Source organism: Lepisma saccharinum, chromosome 11 (genome assembly GCF_977018435.1).
Source record: "Lepisma saccharinum chromosome 11, izLepSacc3.1, whole genome shotgun sequence".
Lineage (NCBI taxonomy): Eukaryota > Metazoa > Arthropoda > Insecta > Zygentoma > Lepismatidae > Lepisma > Lepisma saccharinum.
Genome location: NC_139239.1, coordinates 7,937,452 through 7,960,141, shown reverse-complemented (window position 1 = coordinate 7,960,141; position 22,690 = coordinate 7,937,452). Strand labels below are relative to the sequence as shown.

General features: G+C 37.4%; 1 protein-coding gene across 3 annotated transcripts in view; it reads left to right on the top strand.

The window, feature by feature from the left end:
* Positions 1–366: 366 nt before the first annotated feature.
* LOC145994613 (mucosa-associated lymphoid tissue lymphoma translocation protein 1-like) overlaps positions 367–22,690 on the top strand; it is a 38,840-nt gene continuing 16,516 nt past the window's right edge. Inside the window, exons 1-8 of one of the 3 annotated variants that reach the window (XM_083130671.1) lie at positions 367–586; positions 1,433–1,591; positions 4,097–4,248; positions 7,509–7,689; positions 9,004–9,262; positions 12,846–12,938; positions 13,265–13,304; positions 14,033–14,236. In XM_083130671.1, the coding sequence (XP_082986797.1) occupies positions 1,434–1,591; positions 4,097–4,248; positions 7,509–7,689; positions 9,004–9,262; positions 12,846–12,938; positions 13,265–13,304; positions 14,033–14,236 (1,087 nt within the window). In that variant the 5' untranslated portion in view covers positions 367–586; position 1,433. The remainder of the gene's footprint in view (positions 587–1,432; positions 1,592–4,096; positions 4,249–7,508; positions 7,690–9,003; positions 9,263–12,845; positions 12,939–13,264; positions 13,305–14,032; positions 14,237–22,690) is intronic. The other 2 variants (XM_083130669.1, XM_083130670.1) reach the window with 2 other exon arrangements.

Below are 22,690 nucleotides of genomic sequence, written 5' to 3'. Positions count from 1 at the left end.
CCATCAACTACCTCATTCATTACGTCCTTGTTAGAAACTCGCACATCTGCTTCAGCATACGTAAAATAAAATTAATGAAAATTTAATCATGTAGTATATGGTATAGCCTAATCATATGGTATAATTTGCCGAGCATATCTTCATATCACTGTACGGCAAATGCAGGGAGAAGCAACAATAAATATAAATTTTGTAAACAATTTAAAATTAACACTGCTTCTTTTTCTTCTCCTTCTTTTTATGAAAAAATTAACACTGCCTCGCGAACATGACTATGCTCAATTGGTCATCCTAAAATTTTTGTTTCCAAAAGTCTTCGTTGCCGTACAAAATGATGAGTGGAGCTGACTTCATTCGCTATCCGAGTCAGGTATCTAGCAAAAAATGTCTGAATATCTACCTACTCCAATCAGATGTTTTCTGTCAAGTTTTCCTCGTTGACAAATTTTCGTGACGTAATTTTCAAGCAGCCAATTTGTACAGAGATGTTGCAGAATGATTTGATTCTTTTAGAGGTGCTATGTAAATGACAAACGCATAGAAACAATTTCAATTGCAAAGATAAATTTCAACAGAACAGTTGAAGGTGTGTATCAGTCCTAGAAATAATCGCCCACTAGACTTTTAGACAATTTTAAAATGTTATTCTTTGGCAATCACTTGAATTATTTTAGGATATAGAAACATGTAAAATAATAGTGATAGAATAAAGGTGAAGTTTCCTGCTTTTTTTCTTGTAAAATTATATTGAAATATATCGCATGTTAGTTTTTATTTTTCAGGATTGGAACTTTTTTAATGTTGAAGTGAAAAAGCAACAAGTTTTGAATTGACCAGCTGAAAACATTTCTTTAAAATGCTTCAATAGTTGTGATAGGTCGTACAAGTGTTCTCTCTCATCGGTCAAGTTATTTCACCGTTAATTCATGTTTGTATGTGAGTGCTAATGGAACCTAACCTAACATGCCTAACCTAACCTCGTAGGCATACCTCGTCCCCGTGATGGTTCGTGGGGCTATCGTGAATTTTTGGGGCTAATGTCAACCATCCACGGGTAGCCCCACAAACTATTGCCGTTAGCCCCACGAACCATCACGGGGACAAGGTATGCCTACGAGGTTAGGTTAGGTTCCATTAGCACTCATTTTCACCGAAAAATACCTACGGAAGGGGAAAAACAAGGAAGATTAATTACTCGATATCTCGAAAATTAAAATTATTTTCATTAAAAAAGCTAAATCCCTTGTTAAAGAATCTTTCGCAATGCAGAATAGGTAAGTACGAATGTCAACAATTACAGAATAAATGAGTTACAGACATTTCCCGTCTTTGAAAATTTTACCACACTACTAATTATTTGGTTGTTATTCGGTTTTGTTTAAAATGAACTAAATTAAGAAATGTCTCACACATTTCATTTCTTTGTACATAGAATGAACCCCGAGATACCTCATCCGCTTACTCACCTCTGGGATTTGAGTTATTCAGTTTCAGATGAGTTAATCTTTCTTCTGGAGAGCAATGGTGCATGGAGAATGGTAGCACAGGAGTTTGCACAAATGATGATAGATCCTAGGTGCGTAAATGTCAGGTAACTTTTAATCAATAAGCTCGGAAGGTTGAAAATATGGACAAAATCTGTTTATCTGAAGGTAATTTGTGTCCACTTCTATTCTGCATATGTTGATTACTTTAGGTTAACACTGTAAATGAACTCTTTAGTATTTTTTATTGAATATTATTGCAGTGTTTTATCTACACCCCATAACACTAGCATAATAATCGTTAGAGGTGAATTTACCCATGAAACAGATTCCAAATCTAAGTGCCAGTGTTGTGTAATGCAGATAGGATAAAATGTCAAGAGCTGAACACATGAAATCGAGAACACAAACTTGCATTTCCTGATGTAAGATGCTTTCTCCTTTATAAGCAAAAAACCCATTTACAGTTTCTGACTTGAGGTAAATTGAATATACTGACGGGTTGCTACTTATTACACATAACATGAAATAAAAACTATTACCCGATGTTGAAAACTAGCAGTAAGCTTTTTTTGTTTCAATATTTTACAACGGAAACACCAAATGATATACAAATAGTACACTCTACAATGCAATTTGATGGAATTTAGTAAATCACTTGGTAACAGTTCATTATATCGGAGACACATTTCTTCATTTTTACAGAAGAAGGTACTTGTTTACTATCCTTCGGACACATTTATTTATTTTTACAGAAGAAACTACGTACCGTAATAAGTTCCTGTAGCATTGTCGAACATCGGGAAGGTGTTTTGTGTGATGTGGGAATGTTTCATAGCTGAAATTCGTGTTGTTTGTTGAAAATTAATTCTCCAACGGAGAATAGCTAGCCCCACGAACCATTGGCACGTGGATAGGTTAGTTCTGTTAGGTTAGGAAACATAGTTAAAATTTGGTGTCGTGTTAGTATCAGGATCTAGAAATTGGAAATAATTGCGAACCATTGGCGCTAGCCCCACAAATCATTGGCACGTGGTTAGGTTAGTTCTGTTAGGTTAGGAAACATAGTTAAAATTTGGTGTCGTGTTAGTATCAGGATCTAGAAATTGGAAATAATTGCGAACCATTGGTGCTAGCCCCACGAACCATTGGCACGTGGTTAGGTTAGTTTGTCTCAGGCAAGCGAAAAGGCCTATCAGAAAGACTTACTGGTAATGTGAAAAATTGCAATTAATTTCATCAAAACAATGTTGATACACCTTCAGGAATGTTCCGCGAAGCAGATACGTAAGTACGAATGTCAAAAATTGAAGAAACTAAGTAGTTATAGGTGTCCGAAGGATAGTAAACAATTACCATATATTTGATCGGGAAATCGTGTATTTTTCAAGAGAAATATCTCACTGATGCACAATTGCCATTGCTTTCGCTATGTGAACTGCATGCAGCGTACGTTTGATGACGTAAGCACCTGTCAGTGTTTTAAAACCCCCTTTTTTTCACTATGCTTGCCTAACCTCACCAAACCTAACCTAACCTGATTGGGAATGGTTTGTGGGGCTACCCATGAATGGTTCATGGGGCTATCCGTCAGCTACCATGCATAATGGTTCGTGGGGCTATCCGTGAATGGTTTGTGGGGCTATCCGTGAATGGTTTGTGGGGCTATACGTCAATGGTTCTTGGGGCTACCCATCAGCTACCCGGGGCTATCTCTCAGCTACTTGTGCATAATGTAAAATTTTCACACGTGACGAACACAATAGTAGGTATTTTTTGGTGAAGAAGGTTGGAAACCGTGCATACCCACAACATGAGTCAAAATGTGCCCGCCATGTTGTGTGTTGCAGAAGCTAAGAAAGGAATAAAAAAATCACTCTGTATGTGAAAAATTGTGTTTGTTTTCATGTAAAAAGCATAATGGCACTTTGAACTATGTTCTGCAATACACAATTGGTAAGTACGAACCATGCGAAACACGAAATATCCAATTTTAATGTGTCTCCGATATAATGAACTGTTACCAATCACTTTGAGTTTCATGTCAGTCGTGGCTCATGGCTTTATAACAAGAGACTAGAGACAGCTATAGCAGCTTGGAAGATGTATGCTAACAGCACAAACCTGACTCGCGTAACCTACTCATGCATATATACCATTTGATGGAGCTAGGGGCCACCACATCTTATTTTCCATGGCCTATGGTAAACATGGTTCTGGTGTTTAATATCTGCATATTGGAACACTGTCATTACGTTGCTCACATTCAAGTGATACATTCACTTGGCCGCTAACATGTCATTGCACCATGAAATGTCACCTTGGAGATGGGCTGGGGTTGCGTAATACTAGTTAGATACCTAGGCAACAGTTGACATGGCCACTCTGTGTAAATCTACTATGTGGAACAAAATAACCGCCCTGCATATAAGGCACATATGTATTTCTTATGCTTCTGCAGCATGTGCATGTATACATGTAACAGATTTATGGGTGCGTGCATGATTAACATACAGTCAGAAGTCTGGCATTAATGTGTATGTAAATAGCTTAGTGCTGACTTCTTTGCATAAACTACAGCTTCGAGTTATATATCTCCCATTTCTTTCTAGAAATCTAAGTGATCAACTGCTGGAGCGAAACAATTCACCTGCAAGATCTCTTTGGGAGGAGATAAAGATTCGCGGTTGTACTGTAGAAGTGCTAGCAGAAATTTTGGAAAGATGTCAGTTATATGATGCATTAGCACTTTTGAGGCCACCTGGTATGTATATTTTCATATTCTGATTCATTGAAGGAAGGGAAGCCTCGGCCATTGAACTACACAACATGTCTGGCAGATGTGACTGTCAATGACAGAGAATCCTCTTGTAGCAAGTTTTACCCATAATGCTAGCCTTTACTCCAGTTGTGGCGGGAGAATCTGTTACACTCAGGGTTCAAGTGTAAACTGCACTCCCTAAAGGCTACGGAAGCTTCAAGAAGTTATTGGCACCCAGATCTAGTACAATAGAAACTCTTTAAACTTTTGTGGAATTTTACAGATTAGATTTATGTAAAATAAAATGAGAACAAAGCTTTTTCAAGTTATCGTATTAAAATACACTAAAAACATTACAGTTGCTGACAGTTACCTGCATGAAAGCCAAAAACATTTTATAATTCTGAAAAGGTACAAATTTTTAACATTCAGGTCATCGAACTGCAGACTTCGGCTTTCATCGAATCAGTTACCTGAATACAAAGAACATTACTGGAAAAATATTCATGTGTGTACTAGTAGACTACAAGAAAGATAACCTCGTACTACATGATAGTTAATAACCTTTTAAAACACACATTTACATAGAAAAAGTAAAGTGCTCCCCTGTGCTTTGCACCATGCCATGAAGGCATATAAGGGGTGTGGAGTTAGGGCCCCACACTTTCTTGGTTACAGCCGAAGGTGGGGTAATGTGATCAGCACCACGCCCCTGGCAACCTTTACCCCCCATAGTTTCCTCCAGATACCCACTTTGTACGATGCTGGGTGGACGCCGGAACCGCTTGAACAGGTGGAAAAAATCCTGGTTCTCCCCTGCCAGTTATCGAACCTCGGGTTCTTGCATGGTAGTCAGATGCCCTAACAACTGAGCTACCGCGGCACTTTTACATTTGACCTCTAATCTTGTGCGCTTAGGATTATGCAGAAAGGAATAAAATCTTGGAAAAAAGGAAAAAAAGATGTTTATGAGTAACCATGGAAACATGATTTTTACCTGCAATGGTGTACCACAAGAGATTGATCTTGAAGAAGTGCGTCGGAACGATGGGGCATCACTGTATTCTCCCAGCATCCAAGAGACGGGGCTTTGATGGCAATCTGTACCTCTCGCCAAATTACGCAGAGTGGGTTTTCTCTCGCTCGGAAGTGGAATGTATTCTCTGACCAGTAACCGGAAGCCAACTGAGCTGCAATACCAATATCTCGCCTTTATGTATGCTCGGCGACACTAGCGTAAGTGAGTGGAAGATTCAAAAACTTGAAAAAGTGTATTCAACCATGAATATTAACTATATACAAAAATTAAATTTATAAAACATTTATATTATCTTACAAAGTTATAAATCCGGTTCAAAACCAGGAATTTTTCTAACGTTGGAAGCAGCCCCGGTGCCCACCCAGCATTGAATGACACGGCTACCTGGGGGAAACCCTGGGGGTAAAGGCGGTCAGGTGGTGGACAAATTAATATGACACCCATGCCAAAACAGGCTCAGACTTTCAAAATAGCATGATCATTGGAGTGCACCTAGCTGGAGCCTCAGTGATGAAAATTGCCAACCTTGTGTAGGTTGTGATGACAGACTACAACAAAGAAGGTAAGGCATAATTTTCGTAACAGAACAGCAGTTGAAATTTGAAGCTCATTGGCAGAGTAAGATGGATGTTGATGTGGATAGTGACCCAAAAGCACAAGACAGCATTTCAGGTAACATTCGAGATGAACTACCATCTCCAGGACCCTGTATCAGCCAAAACCTTTGATGATACTGCGTAATACTGTGTAGCATCAAAAAAATTACTGAAGGCACAGAGGCTGGGCACAACAGCAGTGCAGAGTGGTCATCTGGTTTGACAAATCTGCATTCACATTATTCTAGACCACTGGGCATGTTTGGATGTAAAGTACGGCTGGAGAAGCCTTTCATGTAGAACTGCCTCCTTCCTACTGGTTAACATGGAGGGGTTCTGTGATTTCTATGGTGGTGTGGGGAGCAATATTTTGATGTAGTCTTTGACCACTTGTGGTCATCCATGGGGGATCACACCAGAGGAATATTGGAGCATTCTATGCATCTCCATCCTGTGATCCGGACAATGATCTGTTCTTCAAGATGATAGTGCTTCCATTCACACTACTTGGTGCATCAAAGCATGGTTCATTGAGCATGAAAATGAAGTGGAACATCTTATCTGGGCTCCTCAGTTGCCTGATCTTAACATAATTGAATGTTTGTGGAGTATTTTGGAGGCCAAAGTGCTTACTAGGTTTCCACCTCCAGCCACACTTTCTGAACTAGAGACAGCTTTGCACGAGGAATGGATGCGTAATCTCTTCAAGATTGTTCATGACCTGCATGTTGGTGCCTTGTAATCGAGAGATCCCGGGCTTGATACCCGGTGAAGGCAGATAGTGGTTCGATCTCACTTTAACCTGTAGGTCTAGTCCCGATTAGACTATCTGGGCATAAAAGTGGACTTGTGTTGCGTCGAGTGACTACTACAAACATTACTTTCTTCTTCTGCCAATCTACTCACATAACTGGACTAGTTAATTATTCACTGGTATTTGTTTCCAAGAGTACAGCAATTAACCACATCATGTGTTTTTAAACACCACTTTCAGCTGTTTTTTCCCACTAAGTCAGACGATGCGATGCACCTTCGTGGATGACTATAACATCAGTGTTCTTGCCGTCGAAGGCAGTTGGATTATGCTGCACTTCAGATTACTACTTTTGGTTCCAAGATCTATTATTAGTGGAGCCATACCTTCGAGCATGCTCCTTTTGTGTCTGTGTACAATGTGTTACTATGGCACATAAATATTTTTAAATTACTTGAACATTTTGTTAAACATTTATGATTTTTCTGGCCTTATGAGGTTATCTTGTAATTTTTATAATGATAATTTGATGACATCATAACAGAAAATGCTCAAAGATGCCAGGGTGGCATCATTCAGTTTCTGAGTTCGTAAATAATTTTATTAAATAAAAGCAATAAAGAAACTTTATACCCTACTTGATGGTTCAAGTGAAATTCTGCCCGACTACAAAGTATAAGGCTCTTTATAATGCATGTTTGATATTTGTAAATTTTCAACGAACTTAGATATTTGTATTTTATTGAGCCTTACAGCGAAAGAATCATCCTGTATATTTACTTCCAATTTGTATTTTATTGAGCCTTACAGCGAAAGAATCATCCTGTATATTTACTTCCAATTTGTTGTCTATTATTATTTTTTCTGTTTGTAGAACGTGTGGAAATTACGCAGCAACCTGCTGATGGTAATGATGACTATTATGTCTGTCTTGGTGACGAATTCAGGTTATCTTGTGGAGCATTTGGTTTACCGCCTCCACAGTATATATGGCTTCATGAAAATGAAGAACTGACTGATCAGCAGAGCAGCACATTATGCATTCCAGAATTTACGTAAGTGTTTTCCGATTTTTAGTATTTTCTCAGGATTTCTTTAAGGTTATCTTCAGCAACAACCATCCGTTCTCTTTTCTTCTTTCCCCTTCTTCCCTATCCATGCATCACAGTGCTACTCATTGTCAACCACTCCCAAAATCATATTGACAATGGTTTTGCTACTCGAGGTTCATGTGCTTTTGGTGGAACAAGTCTTTCAAAGTGGAGGGCAATATATGGAAGAACTGTGAAATAAAAAAAAAAGGTAAAGTGCTCCCCTGTGCATAGCACTACGCCATGAAGGCGTATAGGGGGTGTGGGGGTAATGCCCCACACTTTCTTGATCCGGTCGTGAGTGGGGGTGATGTGATCAGCATCACGCCCCTGACCGACTTTACCCCCCAGGGTTTCCCCCAGGTACCCATGTTATTCGACGCTGGGTGGGCACCGGGGCCGCTTCCATCGTTAGAAAAGTTCCCGGATTTGAACCGGCCGGGGATCGAACCCGGGACCTTTAGCATGGTAGTCAGATGCGTTACCGACTGAGCCACTGTGGCCACTATGAAATAAGTGTATGAAAAGTTTTTCTAATACCGATCCACCATATAGTAATGCAGTTTCATCAGTTGATCAATAAATTTTGCAAAACTGTCAAATATATTTGCAAACAAGGTAGAGCATGTCAGTGCATACCCAGATTATGTGGAGTGCACTTCCAACATTTACTGTTAACAGATATGAGTGTGTGAATACTGTATAATGTATAATAATATTTATATGACAGAATATGTGCACTGTGACTTTTTGCTCACCATGTACAAGACATCTTCCTTTTAATTATTATTATTATAAATTCTAAATATCCATTATTGTTATTATTTGCACCTAATTTTGTATTGAGACCTTCATGCTGTTCTCAACATTTCAAATAAATTTCTAAAAGGTTTGCATAATCACCACTTGCTATTATGTAATAGAAAAGGCCGCTGTGTGGTTTAACAGGTTCTTTCTAAAAATGTTTTGGACCCGTTATAGATCCTTCCTCATGGTTGTCCAAAGAAATCATGTTAAAGGGATAAATGCAGAATAAATAATATTTTAAAGAACAAAAGTAATAAGATTTAAAAACTGCATCGTGGTCACCAGTCCTGCACTGTGGCCATGTAGTCTAAGGCATCAGGGTTTGGACTCAGACTATGGGATGCTCGCTGTTTCGAGTTTCCTGGGGAAGTGTAACAACTCTTCTCCTTTTCTCTTGTGACATACATGATCCTGTTGTCATTTCTGGATTCACCACTGCACTAAATGCAACTTATATTTTGTTGTACACAGGCTAGAACATGAAGGAAATTACTCCTGCTGTGTTAGGCAGTATATAGATGGTGAGATAGTTGAAGTTTTCTCCAATGAAGTGGAGGTGAAGTGCTTGCCCCAGCCACCACACATAACAGGAGAACCGGAGCAATTTGTTTTGTGTTCAGCTGGAGATGACGTGGAAATTTCATTTGGTGTAGATGGTTATCCAGATCCAGAATTCCAGTGGTACAAGGGCAATTGCCTTCTTGATGGACAAACCTCTGCTGATTTGATTGTGAGTAATTTTGCACTTATTAAAGATGAAAACATCAGGTAGATTTATTTTTTGTAACTTAACATAAGCTTCTTTTTTTTATAGCTGTGCTTGTAAATGTGCTGTTCATCATGTTTCCTTAAGCTAGTTTTTGTCGATTACAATCAGAATTAAATAATTGTGGACGCTCATTAGCTCAAATTCATAATTAGTTTGTTTAACATACAGAGTGAATGAAAAGTCTGATCCCAAGGGACAACTTCATTATTAGCACACATCAAAAAATGGAAAGAGGGAAAAGTTGTAAAATTTTGGGTTCCAATCTAAAGTGCTTGAATTTTCAATGTAGCATGCACCATTGGGGCTGTATACTGGTATGACCTTAATACTAGCTGAAAAAGCCATGTTGCCACATGCTTCATCCAGAATAGAATACTGTAGGTCTTCACAATACTGTACTGTACTGGGTAAACATGAACATGTGACAGCCCCCCCCCCTTCCTCCCCTGACAACTAGAAGAGGGAATGAGTGTTTGAGTTTATAATTGTAAGAATGTGTCTTTTTTTTCTGCGATTAACCAGACACCAAGGATGTCAGTGACTGGGGCTTAGCCAGAGTGCCATTTCTGATTGCTTTGTCTTTTCTAGTGGTCTGTTTGTGAGAGGCTGTGGGGGGATGTCACATGTTCATGTTTTTTTATTTTGCCTGTAATTATCATCATCAGTTTTTAAATTTATCGAGTACAGTATGGTATTGTGATTACATATGATATTTCCAGATGGTAAAGTACCATTGTCAGCTAGCATTGAGGCTCGTACCAGTGTACAGAGCCTCAATGGTGCATGCTACGTTGAAAATCCAAGCACTTTCAATGAAAACCTGCATATTTGCAACAAACTTTCCCCCTCTTTCCACTTTTTACTATGAGTCCTATGAGACCAGACTTGTGGATCACCCTGTATAGAAAAGAAGAAATTGTTCGACATGGAGAGATTCTATTTTTATTTCAGAAATTTAAAAATGTGGTAAAATTAACTGTAATAACTATAGCTCTTCTCTACTCTTACGGCGAGTGCTCTACATGCTGGCAAGGAGGGTGGGGAGTGGGGAATGCACCTCAGACCAAGCAGACAACAGTGATGCACCGAGAGTGACAACGTGATGGGAAGAAGTACCGCGTGAACCTCGTTCTGCAGGGTGCTGTGTATCTTATCATGCTTGATTGGTTGCTTCCCTGCTTCTCATGTCCCTGGCCAGCATGTAGAGTGCCCGCCGTAAGACTGGACAAGGGCTGTAGTGTGTAGACTTTTGACTTTTAAGAAGATTGTACTAAAACATAGGCTTAATGTTTCGAACCTGATAACTAGGGACGCGAAGTTTTCGTTTTTACAATAGCACAGAAAAGTTGAGAGAGCACAATAATGTGTCTAAAATGTATTTGGGTAGGTAAAGCATGCAAATTTTCGGTGTTTCGGAATCGCGAAATAACGTGGATTATGCTATTTTTCAGAATAACACCGAATTTTGACATTTAACGTGAAAAACGCTGTGAAATATGCAATATAAATTAGGGATAATACTTATTTTGTTCAAGAAGAACTACCTGAAGTGCTATTTTATTTGTTGGTTTTGGTCTAGCTGGAGAAAGTTCAATTCAATAGAAATTGTCATGCTTCATTTATTGCAGTTTGGTGCAGACATGACTTGACAGTGTTTAAACTCTTCCTCAAATAGAATTCGCTCGTGGGGGGGGATCTTCCCAGAAGAGAAATTTATTACGAACGGAAAAATTTTCAGGGAGAAGCACCAATTGTGTTTCGAGGGGAGGGGTTGTGTGTGTGTGTGTACAAAATGATATTTTGAGGTTGCAGAGGGATTTTTTTGGCATTGTTGAGGAAAGTGATATGTATGACTATTTTAAAAGATATGGGTGATATCATTCAATAAGCATTTCATATTTACTTGGCTGATGAGATGAAATACTTTTCCAAATGGAAGAAATTTGGTCATTTCTCACAAAGGTGAGAAAAATATTTTTTTTTATCATTAAAACTAAAATTTCTCTCAATTTTCTGAAACTAAAGCAATATGAATATCTTAAGCTTAGAAGAAACAGTAAAAATAACACCGATTTAAAATTAATAACACCGAATTTTGCCCTAAACTGCAAAAAATAACACCTAATTGCAGTAAAAAATAGCCGAAATTTAGGGAAAAATAAAACTAAAACTTCACTTCCCTACTGATAACACATTATTATAAAGCCTGTCAATGCCAATTTTGAGATTTAGAGCCTGCTTTGCATAATCTTGCCTCAAAAAGAGGTTCATTTGGTAGAACATGTTCACAATTTTTTCAGTTGCAGTTGATATAATTTTCTGGAAATCAACATTTCACAAATAAATTCAAATTCATTAATACAAGACACACCTCAAAAGTAATGATCAATAGGTTGTAAAATATAATAGACATGTAACAAAAATGTAGCCATTATGAACATGTACATTTGCAAGTGCCCTCTGCATAAAATTCTGTCACCTGGAAGTTTGACCAGTACAGCACTGCCACATTCAACACCTCACTTTTTTTTAATCATTGAGATGCAATCCATTTCTTCATTCATGTAGGAAGACGTGATAGTTACTAGGTTTGAGCTCAGGATTATAAAATGGAGGAGCGGGTGGAGATCAAACAATTCCCCTCAGAACTTCTGAATTGTCTGTACAATGCAGTCAGCAATGAGTGGATGTATGTCAGGAAGGAGAAAAATTACTGACCGCAGCATTCCATGTCGCCGGTTCTGAATGGCATGTCTCAATTTGGAAAGTATTTTGCAGCAAACCTGTTTTGTTTCCAGCTCCATGAAATCCACTGAATGCACACATTTTTTGTCCCAGAATTTGTCGTTGGCGAATGTGAATGATACCATTGGTTGTCACTGCATGAATTGTTGTTATAACTTGACATTGCCATGAGAAATTCATGTTTCAACACCAGTCACAATAGGGGTTGTGGGGGTATAATGCATGCAACTGTTATTCTTCGTAAGCTGCTATCGGTATTTTTGCAACCCATGGTGCATACTGGTTTGGATTGCCCAGCGTGTCAGTACCAATTCGGAAATTCCATGGCTAGAACACTGATTGTGAAGCAGTAATTTTCTTGTACTTTTGCATTCACAAGCTCAACAATGTCACCGTTCTGAACTGACCTGCTACTCCTCACTTCATTGTGAACATTGTATGGTTTTTCCTAGGCTCGCTCACAGCACCATTGTTGTACTTTTCCTTGAATCAGCCCACACATTTCACACAAATCATGGTAAATTTTGGCATTATTACAATGTTTGCCATCAAGAAATTGGAAGATTGATCGTACATAGCAACTAATGAGATTGTTTATTCTCACAGCCACTATTACTCCAACACAAAGACAAACGACAGCAGGCTGGTGAATGCATGGCTGCTACATGCCTAATGGACTTACAGTTACAGTCAAAGAATGACTCGACCACTGTTGCCAGTTAGTTTTTTTAACCAGTGAAATGAACCTTGTTTCTGCAAACTTTTTTCATAGCATCAATTCTTGTATCATTTCTTTTAGATTACATCGGTAACATCAGATGATGAAGGACTCTATACTTGTGAAGTGAGAAATGTGGCTGGTGAAGTCATAACAAGACCTGTTAAATTGACCGTAAGTAATGATTACTTAAATAATATTTACTTTCACATAAAAGGTAAAGTTGTGTGTTTCTACAAATCAGTACAGTGAACTTCCAATTATATGTTCTTCTTGGGATTGTACTTAAAGAATTTAAAATTCAGCAAAATGTAAAATTCCAGGATAAAATATTTTTGATGCTCAGTATGTTTGTTGTCAATACACATTGTATAAAGTCACTTTTGAAAAGATGTTGTACAAATAAAATGTCTCTCATATTTTGTAGTGTTGTAGGGTATTTACATTTCCTATACTGTTATCTGCTGCACCTTTGATACAAATACTTTTGTTTTGAATAGGTTATTGAAGCTCCGGCAGATGATTCTGAAAGATTGATAGGTAAGCATTGACACCAATCAGTTATGTTGTGGGAGAGAGGGGAAAAAAAGGAAGAATGTTTTTTGTTCATTCTGAGCATTAAGGCATTCTGATTTTTAAAGTAAAAAAACATGAATAGGAATCAAACCTAGAACCCCTAGCTTTCAAGCTAAAGTTTTATGTACTGTTCTGTTTGTAGTCTCTTGTTAAAAGAGCCTTGTAATCAAGGGGTCCAGAGTTCGATACCTGGTGGAGGCACATAGTGGTTCGGATCTCATTTTAAACTGTAGGCCCAGTCCCGATTAGCCTTACTGTGCATATGTCAATCAATCTTGTTAAAAGAAGTCTACCCATCAATACCTAATACAATTTTGACCACATGTTAATAACACTATCACTTAGAAGTTTGCAACACTTAAACCTATCAAAAAAAAGTTACTACTAGATAAATGGAAGTTAAGAACTATAATTCCTATCCCCTCCTTCCTCTAAACTATAATAATTTAATACTTTCGATCTCTAGTATTGTAAGTTGTGGAATATTATATGCAGTAGTGTAATTTTACAAACACTGCAGCACAAACACTAATTGTTCATTTGTGTGTATGATTGATATGTATTATTTTCTCTTGTGTTACTTCAATAATGTTGTTATTGATGATATGGAACATCAATAATGTCATTTTTCAAAATAAATGTTGTGGAGTATTTTTTCTAATTGAATTGATTTTATTAATTTATTTTTTCAGCAAAGGAAAAGGTAGCTCTCTTAATTGGAAACACAACATATGATCAACTTACACATTTAAGAACTCCAGCCAATGATGTTGAAACATTAGCTTTACTGTTAACGGTGCTTGGCTTTAAGGTCATAGCTTTGTGGAATTTGACTCTGGTTGAAATGAAACATGCCCTTGAAGAATTCTGTAAACTGCTACCGGAGAAAGGATATGGTAAGAATTTTTTATATATTTTTTTTGTTTGTTCTAAAGTTTGTCTTTCTTAGTAATTATTTTATTACAAGGGAATGCTTTCATTATATAGTAGAGTTGCAAAAGAGCCGGCCTTTTTTTAAATGGATTTTTTTTAAAAAAACGCAAAATTTTGGCTTTTTACCAATTGCATCTAACCTATTTCACTTGTAGTGTCAGTTATGGGTTTAGAGGTTAATGTCATCTTTTGGAAATAGCTACATGATTTTACATGATGTGGTAGCCAGAAGACACATACTGGCCATTTCGTCTGCAGTGTTCGAAAAGTCACCCAACCAAGACTTTGATCGTATGTAACGTTTGTACAAAAAGCGATAGAGACATGAATCTTGCATTGGGTATTAACTTTGTCCGTGTGGATATTTTTAAAACATTAATAAAGAAAATTATTCTCTGCATGAACGTTCAGTATGGAGAAAAAATTACAGAGGTGTAAAGAAGTCTTTGTAGGAAGTAAAGAAGAACATGTATAAAAGAGACATGGAGTCGCTTGTAAAATTTTTTGATGTTTCTCAATGGTCCCTGTGGGTATTTATGAAAATATTGGCAAAATATATTATTGGCAAAAGAACAATAAGTTTTTATGTATCAAATGCATTACAGAAGAATTTATTGGGTTGTTAATGGCATATTCATACAGAAGAATGTTTTTTCGAAATTACCAAGTGTACTGGCAACATTGGTCATGTCAGAGGGCAGTGTCCGACATCTGGCTATTATGCCATCAATGTCCAGATGAAAACAAATATTTGAAATTTATCGTACAAAAACTAACCTACCTACATATTTGTTCGATAATCTCAAATCTTTTCATTCATCTGGATATTGATTGCATAACATAGCCAGATGTCGGGCACACCTGGCACTACCCTCTGATATGACCAATGTTGCCAGTATAAAAGAAAAAAAAAAAGTAAAGTGCTCCCCTGTGCTTTGCACCACACCATGGGGGCGTGTGGGGTTAGGGCCCGACACTTTATTGACCTCGGCCAAGTTGGAGGTGATGTGATCAGCACCATGCCCCTGGCCCAGCGTTTCCTCCAGGTACCCACTTTATATGATGCTGGGTGGGCACCGGAGCTGCTTGAACAGGTTGAAATAGTCCCGGTTCTCCCCCACCGGGGATCGAACCCAGTTCTCTCGCATGGTAGTCAGACGCACTATCGACTGAGCTACCGTGGCTATGTAACAATGTTGCCAGTACACTTCGTAATTTTGAAAACAGACTTTTTTTTTAATATGTCATAAATAACCTCATAAATCGTCTGTAATGCATAGAATGCATAAAAATATATTGTTCTTTTGTTCATTTGATAAACACCCACAGAGACCATCGACACACATCGAAAATTTTTGCAAGCAACACCATATCTTTCTTTTGTCCATGTTTTTCTGTACTTTGAACAAAAACTTTGTACACCTTAGTAACTTTTCTCCATACTGAACGTACTTGCAGAGAATCATTTTCTTCTTTAATGTTTTAAAAATATCCACATAGTCAGTCAAGACCCAATGCAAAGTCCATATCTCTTATCGCTTTTTCTATGTAAGTTATGTGTGTTCAAAGTTGCGGTTGCGTGACTTTTCACCTTGTAGTTATTAATTTGTTTTGGTTGTTCGTGAGTTTGCGTACATCCACTGCATAGTGGTAACACTGTTGTCTTGTAATTAAGGGTTACCAGATTCGATCCTCGGTGGAGACATGTTGCAGAATGATTCGGATTCCATTTTTTAAAAAAATGTAGTACCAGTCCTGATTAGCCTATCAGAGTATAAAATGAGCTTAAAGATGGCATCAAAAAATCAGCATATGTTAATATTAAACTATTAGATGTTTGAGGACAAGAAACATCACTACTCATAATTTGTATCCAGAACTACATGTATGTGTACTACATTAAATAATTATGATAACTATGCTACTACAAGGAAGATTTAGAACCCAATGTAACTTATTATTGCAAATACTTTTGTTGGAAAATGGCCAGATGTTTGATTGACTGTTATGTATAAGGTAGGTGAACCAAAGGTAGCCCGTGTTCCCAAGGTGGCCCACTTTACAAAAATCATATTAGTATTTAACACAGTGGTGCACTATGCAGAAAATCAACTGCCTCTGGCTGCCAGCAGCCATTTTTTATAAGTTACTAACTGATTACCTGGTGTTGCCCGGGTGATTAATGACTTTATAGCGTAAAATGTAACTAATTTTATTTACAGGTCTTTAAAAGTATAAGTACAGTATACAAATTATGAAGTAATATCTTTTACAAATTCACTATAATATAAATTTAACAACAATTTATGAACAACATTTTTACTTCCACCTCCAGGAGCAAGAATAAATAAATTGAACGGCATTGGGAATGTCACGATTCATCTTAGCGATCCCGAAAACTATGGATTCCACACTAATATTGGTTGTTTTAAATGTCAGCCCCACCCCTAGGGATGCCAGAGGTGTCTTGGAGTTGAACGGCATTGGGAGTGTCACTATTCATCTTAGCGACCACGGAAACTATGGATTTGATTGACACTAATCTTGGTCATTTTGGACATTTTAATTTTCACCCCCTCTGATCCCCATCCGGATAGTGGTGAACTTGGAGTTGAACTACATTGCGAGTGTCACTCTTCATCTTAGCGACCCTGAAAAGTAATGATTCTTCACTAATATCGGTCGTTTTCGATTACTTTTACATCACTTTCTTCCCACCCCCACCCCTAGGGGTGCCAGATGTGTCTTGGAATTGAACGGCATTGGAAGTGTCACTATTCATCTTAGCGACTACGGAAACTATGGATTCCACACTAATATTGGTCGTTTTCAATTATTATTACATGTCACCCCCTTCCCACCCTCACCCCTAGGGGTGCCAGTTCTTTCCAGCTTGTAAGTCATATGTGTACCAAGTTTGGTCATCGTGAATGTTACCAATTACCTTAGGGACTCCAAAAACTATGGATTTGATTGACATTAATCTTGGTCATTTTTGACATTTTAATTTTCACCCCCATCTGGATAGGTGATGAACTTGGAGTTGAACGGCATTGGGAGTGTCATTATTCATCTTAGCGACACTGCAAACTATGGATCCCACACTAATATCGGTCGTTTTCGATTATTTTTACATGCCACCCCCTCCCCACCCCCAGGGGGTGTGTCTTAACCCCACAGTATTTCTCTCCAGATTGCAAGTGATACGTGTTCCAAGTTTGGTTGAAATCGCTCCAGGCGTTCGAGAGTTATGCAGGAACAAACATACACATATACACACATACATCCATTTTTATATATTAGATTGTATTTGAGAGCTAGCAGATTAGTTGTCATTATTTTCAGGTAAGTGAGAAATTGTGTGTACATCCTTGAAATTAACGAATGTGCATATATTATACATATTTTGAAAGCTAATTTAATTTTCTCTTTGATAATGTAGTTACATTGTAAAAATGTTTCTTGTGTCAAAGGAGCAATACCTGTTTTTGTATAAAAACGTGGGCCAGAAGCGAGTTCCTTTGCTTTTGGCTTATGACGAAGATGAAGCTGAGTTATGAAATGATAAAATTGATGATGAGACACTCACAAAGAACATCCATGCCCAGCCTGGAATTCGAATCTGGGATCCCTGGTGTCATTAGGGCTCTGCTAGCCAGTCTACCATGTAGGTCGGCTATTCATTGTTACTATACATATATACATATATAATGCATGTCAACACTCAAACGTTTGAGACCAACAATTTTCTCTAATACGAGGGTAATCCCAAAAGTAAGGTCTCCTATTTTTTTTAAATACAAAGAAACTTTTGATTTGGCAGTTGGCAACACTGTTGTGTTGGTTGCTTCCCCCACTCCCAAACAAGCCCACGTGAACCTTCCTGGGACGCTCATTCTTGCCTTCGCAGCCGTTTGTATTGGAACTCCTGCTCGGCACTACCGCCAAGTGCGAAGTTCGCCCAGTTATTCGGTTTTTGAACACAAAAAGCGTTAAACCGATAGAAATTCATCGTCAATTGACGTGTATGGTGAGTCGTGCATGGATGTCAAATGGTGTAGGGAGTTTGCAGCTGCTCATACTGAAATTCACAATGAAAAAAGAAGTGGGAGACCGTTAATTTCCGACGAGACAGTTGCAAAGGTTGAGCAAACCATGTGTGAAGATCAGCGGATCACTCTGGATGATCTCTGTACGTTGGTTCCTGAGGTTTCCCGAATCATCATTCATAGGATTTTGACGGAAAAGTTGCAATATCGGAAGGTGTGCACATGATGGGTCCCACAAATATTCACTGAAGAATGCAAATGGCAACGAGTTGACTCTTCGTGCGAATTTCTTCGCCACTATGCAGACGAAAAGGAAATTTTTTTGTATTTGATTGTCACGGGTGACGAAACCTGGGTGTTCCACTTCACACTTGAGACTAAACAACAATCACGTGAGTGACGGCATTCCTCTTTGCCCAAGCCGCAAAAATTCAAACAAACACAGTCTGCCGGTAAAGTCATGGCAACTGTGTTTTGGGATCAAAGGGGGCTATTGTTGGTCGACTTCATGGCTTCTGGGACTATAATAAAAAAATGCTGACAGTTATTGTGAGACACTGAAAAAACTCAGACGAGCGATTCAGAACCGGAGAAGAAGAATGTTGAGCAAGGGTGTAAGCATTCTCCACGACAACGCTCGCCCCCACGTCGCCCGTTAAACCGTCACACTCCTGCAACAGTTTGGATGGGACATCATAACCCACCCACCGTATAGTCCAAACTTGGCACCCAGTGACTACCACCTGTTTCCCAAATTAAAAGAACATTTGGCCGGAATGCGCTTCAGCAACGACGACAAGTTGAAGGATGAGGTTCGACACTTCCTCAACGACATGGTGGCGAGCTGGTATAACATAGGCATACAAAAACTGCTGCAGCGCTTACAAAAATGCATCGACTGAAATGGTGATTATGTAGAAAAATAGATAAATGTTCAAGCTTTAAAATGATGTAAACATTATTGACAATAAATGTTTCTTTGTATTTAAAAAAAATTGGAGACCTTACTTTTGGGATTAACCTATTAACCTCATAAGTTGTAGAATCATGAATAAATATGTTTCAACATTTTCTAAGCAACTATAAGCCGTGGGCCACCCTTGGAACCCCTGTTTCGAAGGTGGCTATATGTAACAGTTTTCTAATTCTTTTTTTAAGTTACAAGAAATTTTACAAAATATCCAATTGATACATGTTGTTAATTAGTTATAGCAGGTTTTTTTTTTTTTTTTTAATTTCAGAAATTTATCTCTCATTAGGGTCTTGTAAATTTCCCTAGAAGCTCAACTATGGCCACCTTTGGTTCACCTACCTTATAAAGGAATCAGCATTCCTGATGACATAAACTAATGTTGCCACCTTGTAATCAAGGAGTTCCAAGGTCAATCTGCTATGGAGGCACAGTGGTTCTTTAAGCTGAGGTCCAATCACAATCTGAGCATAAAATGGACTTTAACACAATTTTGCTGACAGAAAGCCAGATTTTTTAAAAAATAATGTACTTTTTCTGGGGTCATTTTTGACCAACATAGTAGTGCCTCCATTTTAGGGTCACGGTGTACTGGCGCAGTGTTTCTCAACTGCTAGGCTGTGACCGCGGACCAGGGTGTGAGAGTTCACTAGACCCAGTGATTGTCAATGGTTTGAAACCGAATTTTACATTTGTCAACAAGCCTAAACATATACCCTATGGCATAATTTATTTATGTTAATATTCAATTTGAAGAGTGCATATTAATGTATACAGTGAAAAAATTAGAAAGGGGAAAATTTTTGAGCAGGGCATAAATTTTATACTATGAATTATGAATTTACTGCCCCTTGGCCTCGCAACGGTTTTGAACCACTACATAAAGCTTGTCTGTGACCAGGTTTAGAAGCTATTACATCAAATTATACATGATACACTTGGAAGTCAGAATACAAATATTTTTTGCTAAATTCAAATGGAAAGGGGTTTGATACCAAATTTTTATTTTAGATATAGTTGAGGAAAAAATGGTATCACTGAGGGTACATTTCAGAAGTGTGTTAAAAGATGTAGCAACATTTTCTTTCTTCTTTTCTTTTCCTTTATGTGCACGTTCGTATGATAAATTCAAACATTGAAAATTATATAAGTATACTATTTGATCCTATTTAAAAAATATATACAAAACTAGTCTAAGTTATGTGGTTGTGTCTATGTTATGTAGATACAGTATATTTAACAAGCCTACTGAAATATGAAGATAACACTTGGATAAAATTATCCATTCAAAAAAGTTGGCATGTTTTGCAACTACTGCTTATGTCTCGCTATGAACTCCATGTTGAGAGTTTTACTTTAAATTTAGATATGTGTGTGTTTTCATAGTAGAGATAAATGAAAGCTGTGAAATAACGAAAAAAATGCAGTCTAGTAATGTATTTTCATCAATTTGAAACACTTTGTGGAAAAAGTCTAAAAAAGCCCAACCAAAAAAGCTGTGGGAAAATCTCCATTTTTTCCCCAAAAAAGTCAGTTTTTTTCCGACCACTTCCAACTTTAGTACTGTATTTACTCATGTATAATGCGCACTTTTTTCTAAAATTTTTGCCCCCAAAAACTGTGGTGCATATTATGCACGGAATAATTTGGACAGCCAACATGAAATCGTACAGAGTCATTCCACGATTTTGTGACACTTGCATTGATTTTTCATGTTCACGGAACCCTATCATGTTATTTATCGTTGTAAAGCTTAAATCCTGCAGTTTCTGAATATGGCAAGATATTCAAGATACATTCAAGATAATGATACTAATGTGAAATCTGGTTGAAATAATTTTATCACAAAATGAAGGAACGTTCTGATTGTTATGGTTCTTCGGATAGAGGTAAAGATAAGGAAAAAGAAAATAATAATTGAAATGTATTACTGGACAAATAATATTATATATATGTAGTGTATAAATGCCTTAATGGAAGAAATCTTGTGCTGCTAACTGTTACATTGAGGGTCCTGAATGTGCCTCGAATAAATGTTACGTTAGTCACAGAAAAAGTATATACAAGTTTTTTTTTTAGAAAAAGTAAAGAAGGAATGAGCAAAACCATGTATAGAAGTTTGAAGGCCATTTCCCACGATTTTTCACTTTGTAATGTAAGGATCTGTGACACCAAGAAAAGCAGTGTCATTCTGGTGGAATTCGAGAATGCACCTCCCATCACATGGGATGTTTATCAGTAGTGTTTGTTGGGCAAGAAATAATAGAAAATAACTTCCTGAGCACTGCAAATCCATCATGTAATTTTGATCTCGCTGTCTACTATTACAGAATAAATAAGGTGGTTAAAGAGTGAAAGCTTTGGGATGCGAACACATTGGTAGAGGGGGAGGTGGTGTGGGTTGGTGACTCATGGCATACACAAATGATATTCTTCTCCTCTTGGTCCACATAGCAACAAGTGATTCATTGAATAGGTATAATGTCCTTCACTCTTGATCTGCATGGGAACAGCTTTATGACCTACAACTAAGAAAGCTATTTCTTGAAACTGGATTATACTGTGCATTACATACAAGATGTAATTGTTTGCCACTTTTCCCCATCAAAACCCAGGGTGCACATTATGCACGCGTAATAGTAGGAAATTAATTGATATGATACCAATAAAGTACCCATATAAAATATGATGATATTTACACACTATATTCTACCAGTCTGATCTTAAAATTGTAAATGCTCCTTGAAGAATGACTAGTTTATTACCATCCTTATCTTTTAGCGTCTGGATGGTAGGTTTTGGAACCACGTCTATATTAACGAATGGTCAATATTTTGACCAGCAGCACACATCAGCAATTAACATACCATTTCTTGAAAATTACTCATGACATTTCAGTTCTGTCTATTTTTATCTTTAGTATACATATGAGGATATGACATAATTGATTTACAAAACAATATATCCATTGTTACTATTATTAACAAGTGAAGTTTGAAAAAGCCCTTATTTTTCCTTTGTTAGCCCCGTATTATTGTGGGATATATTTATAAAAGTGGCTATAACTTCTAAACTGCTGCATCTTTTTGAAAAGTTTAAATTCTACAACAGGCACATATCTAGAAATATGTTTCGGGTGGGGGGGGGGGGATCCGAACAAAGTGTCTCAGGAATAATAATAATAATAGTAATATAATAATGTTTAAATTAAAATAATTATATTAAATCAAATTAATACTAATTACAATACATAAATTAATATTATATTATTATTACACAAATAGGTAAAACGACTATAAGAATAGAGATATAACAGCACATATTCATTGCGTAGCTTACCTGTAGTTAAGATTGGAATAATTTACATAAAAACAAGTGCCCTGGCAATGAAATTAATG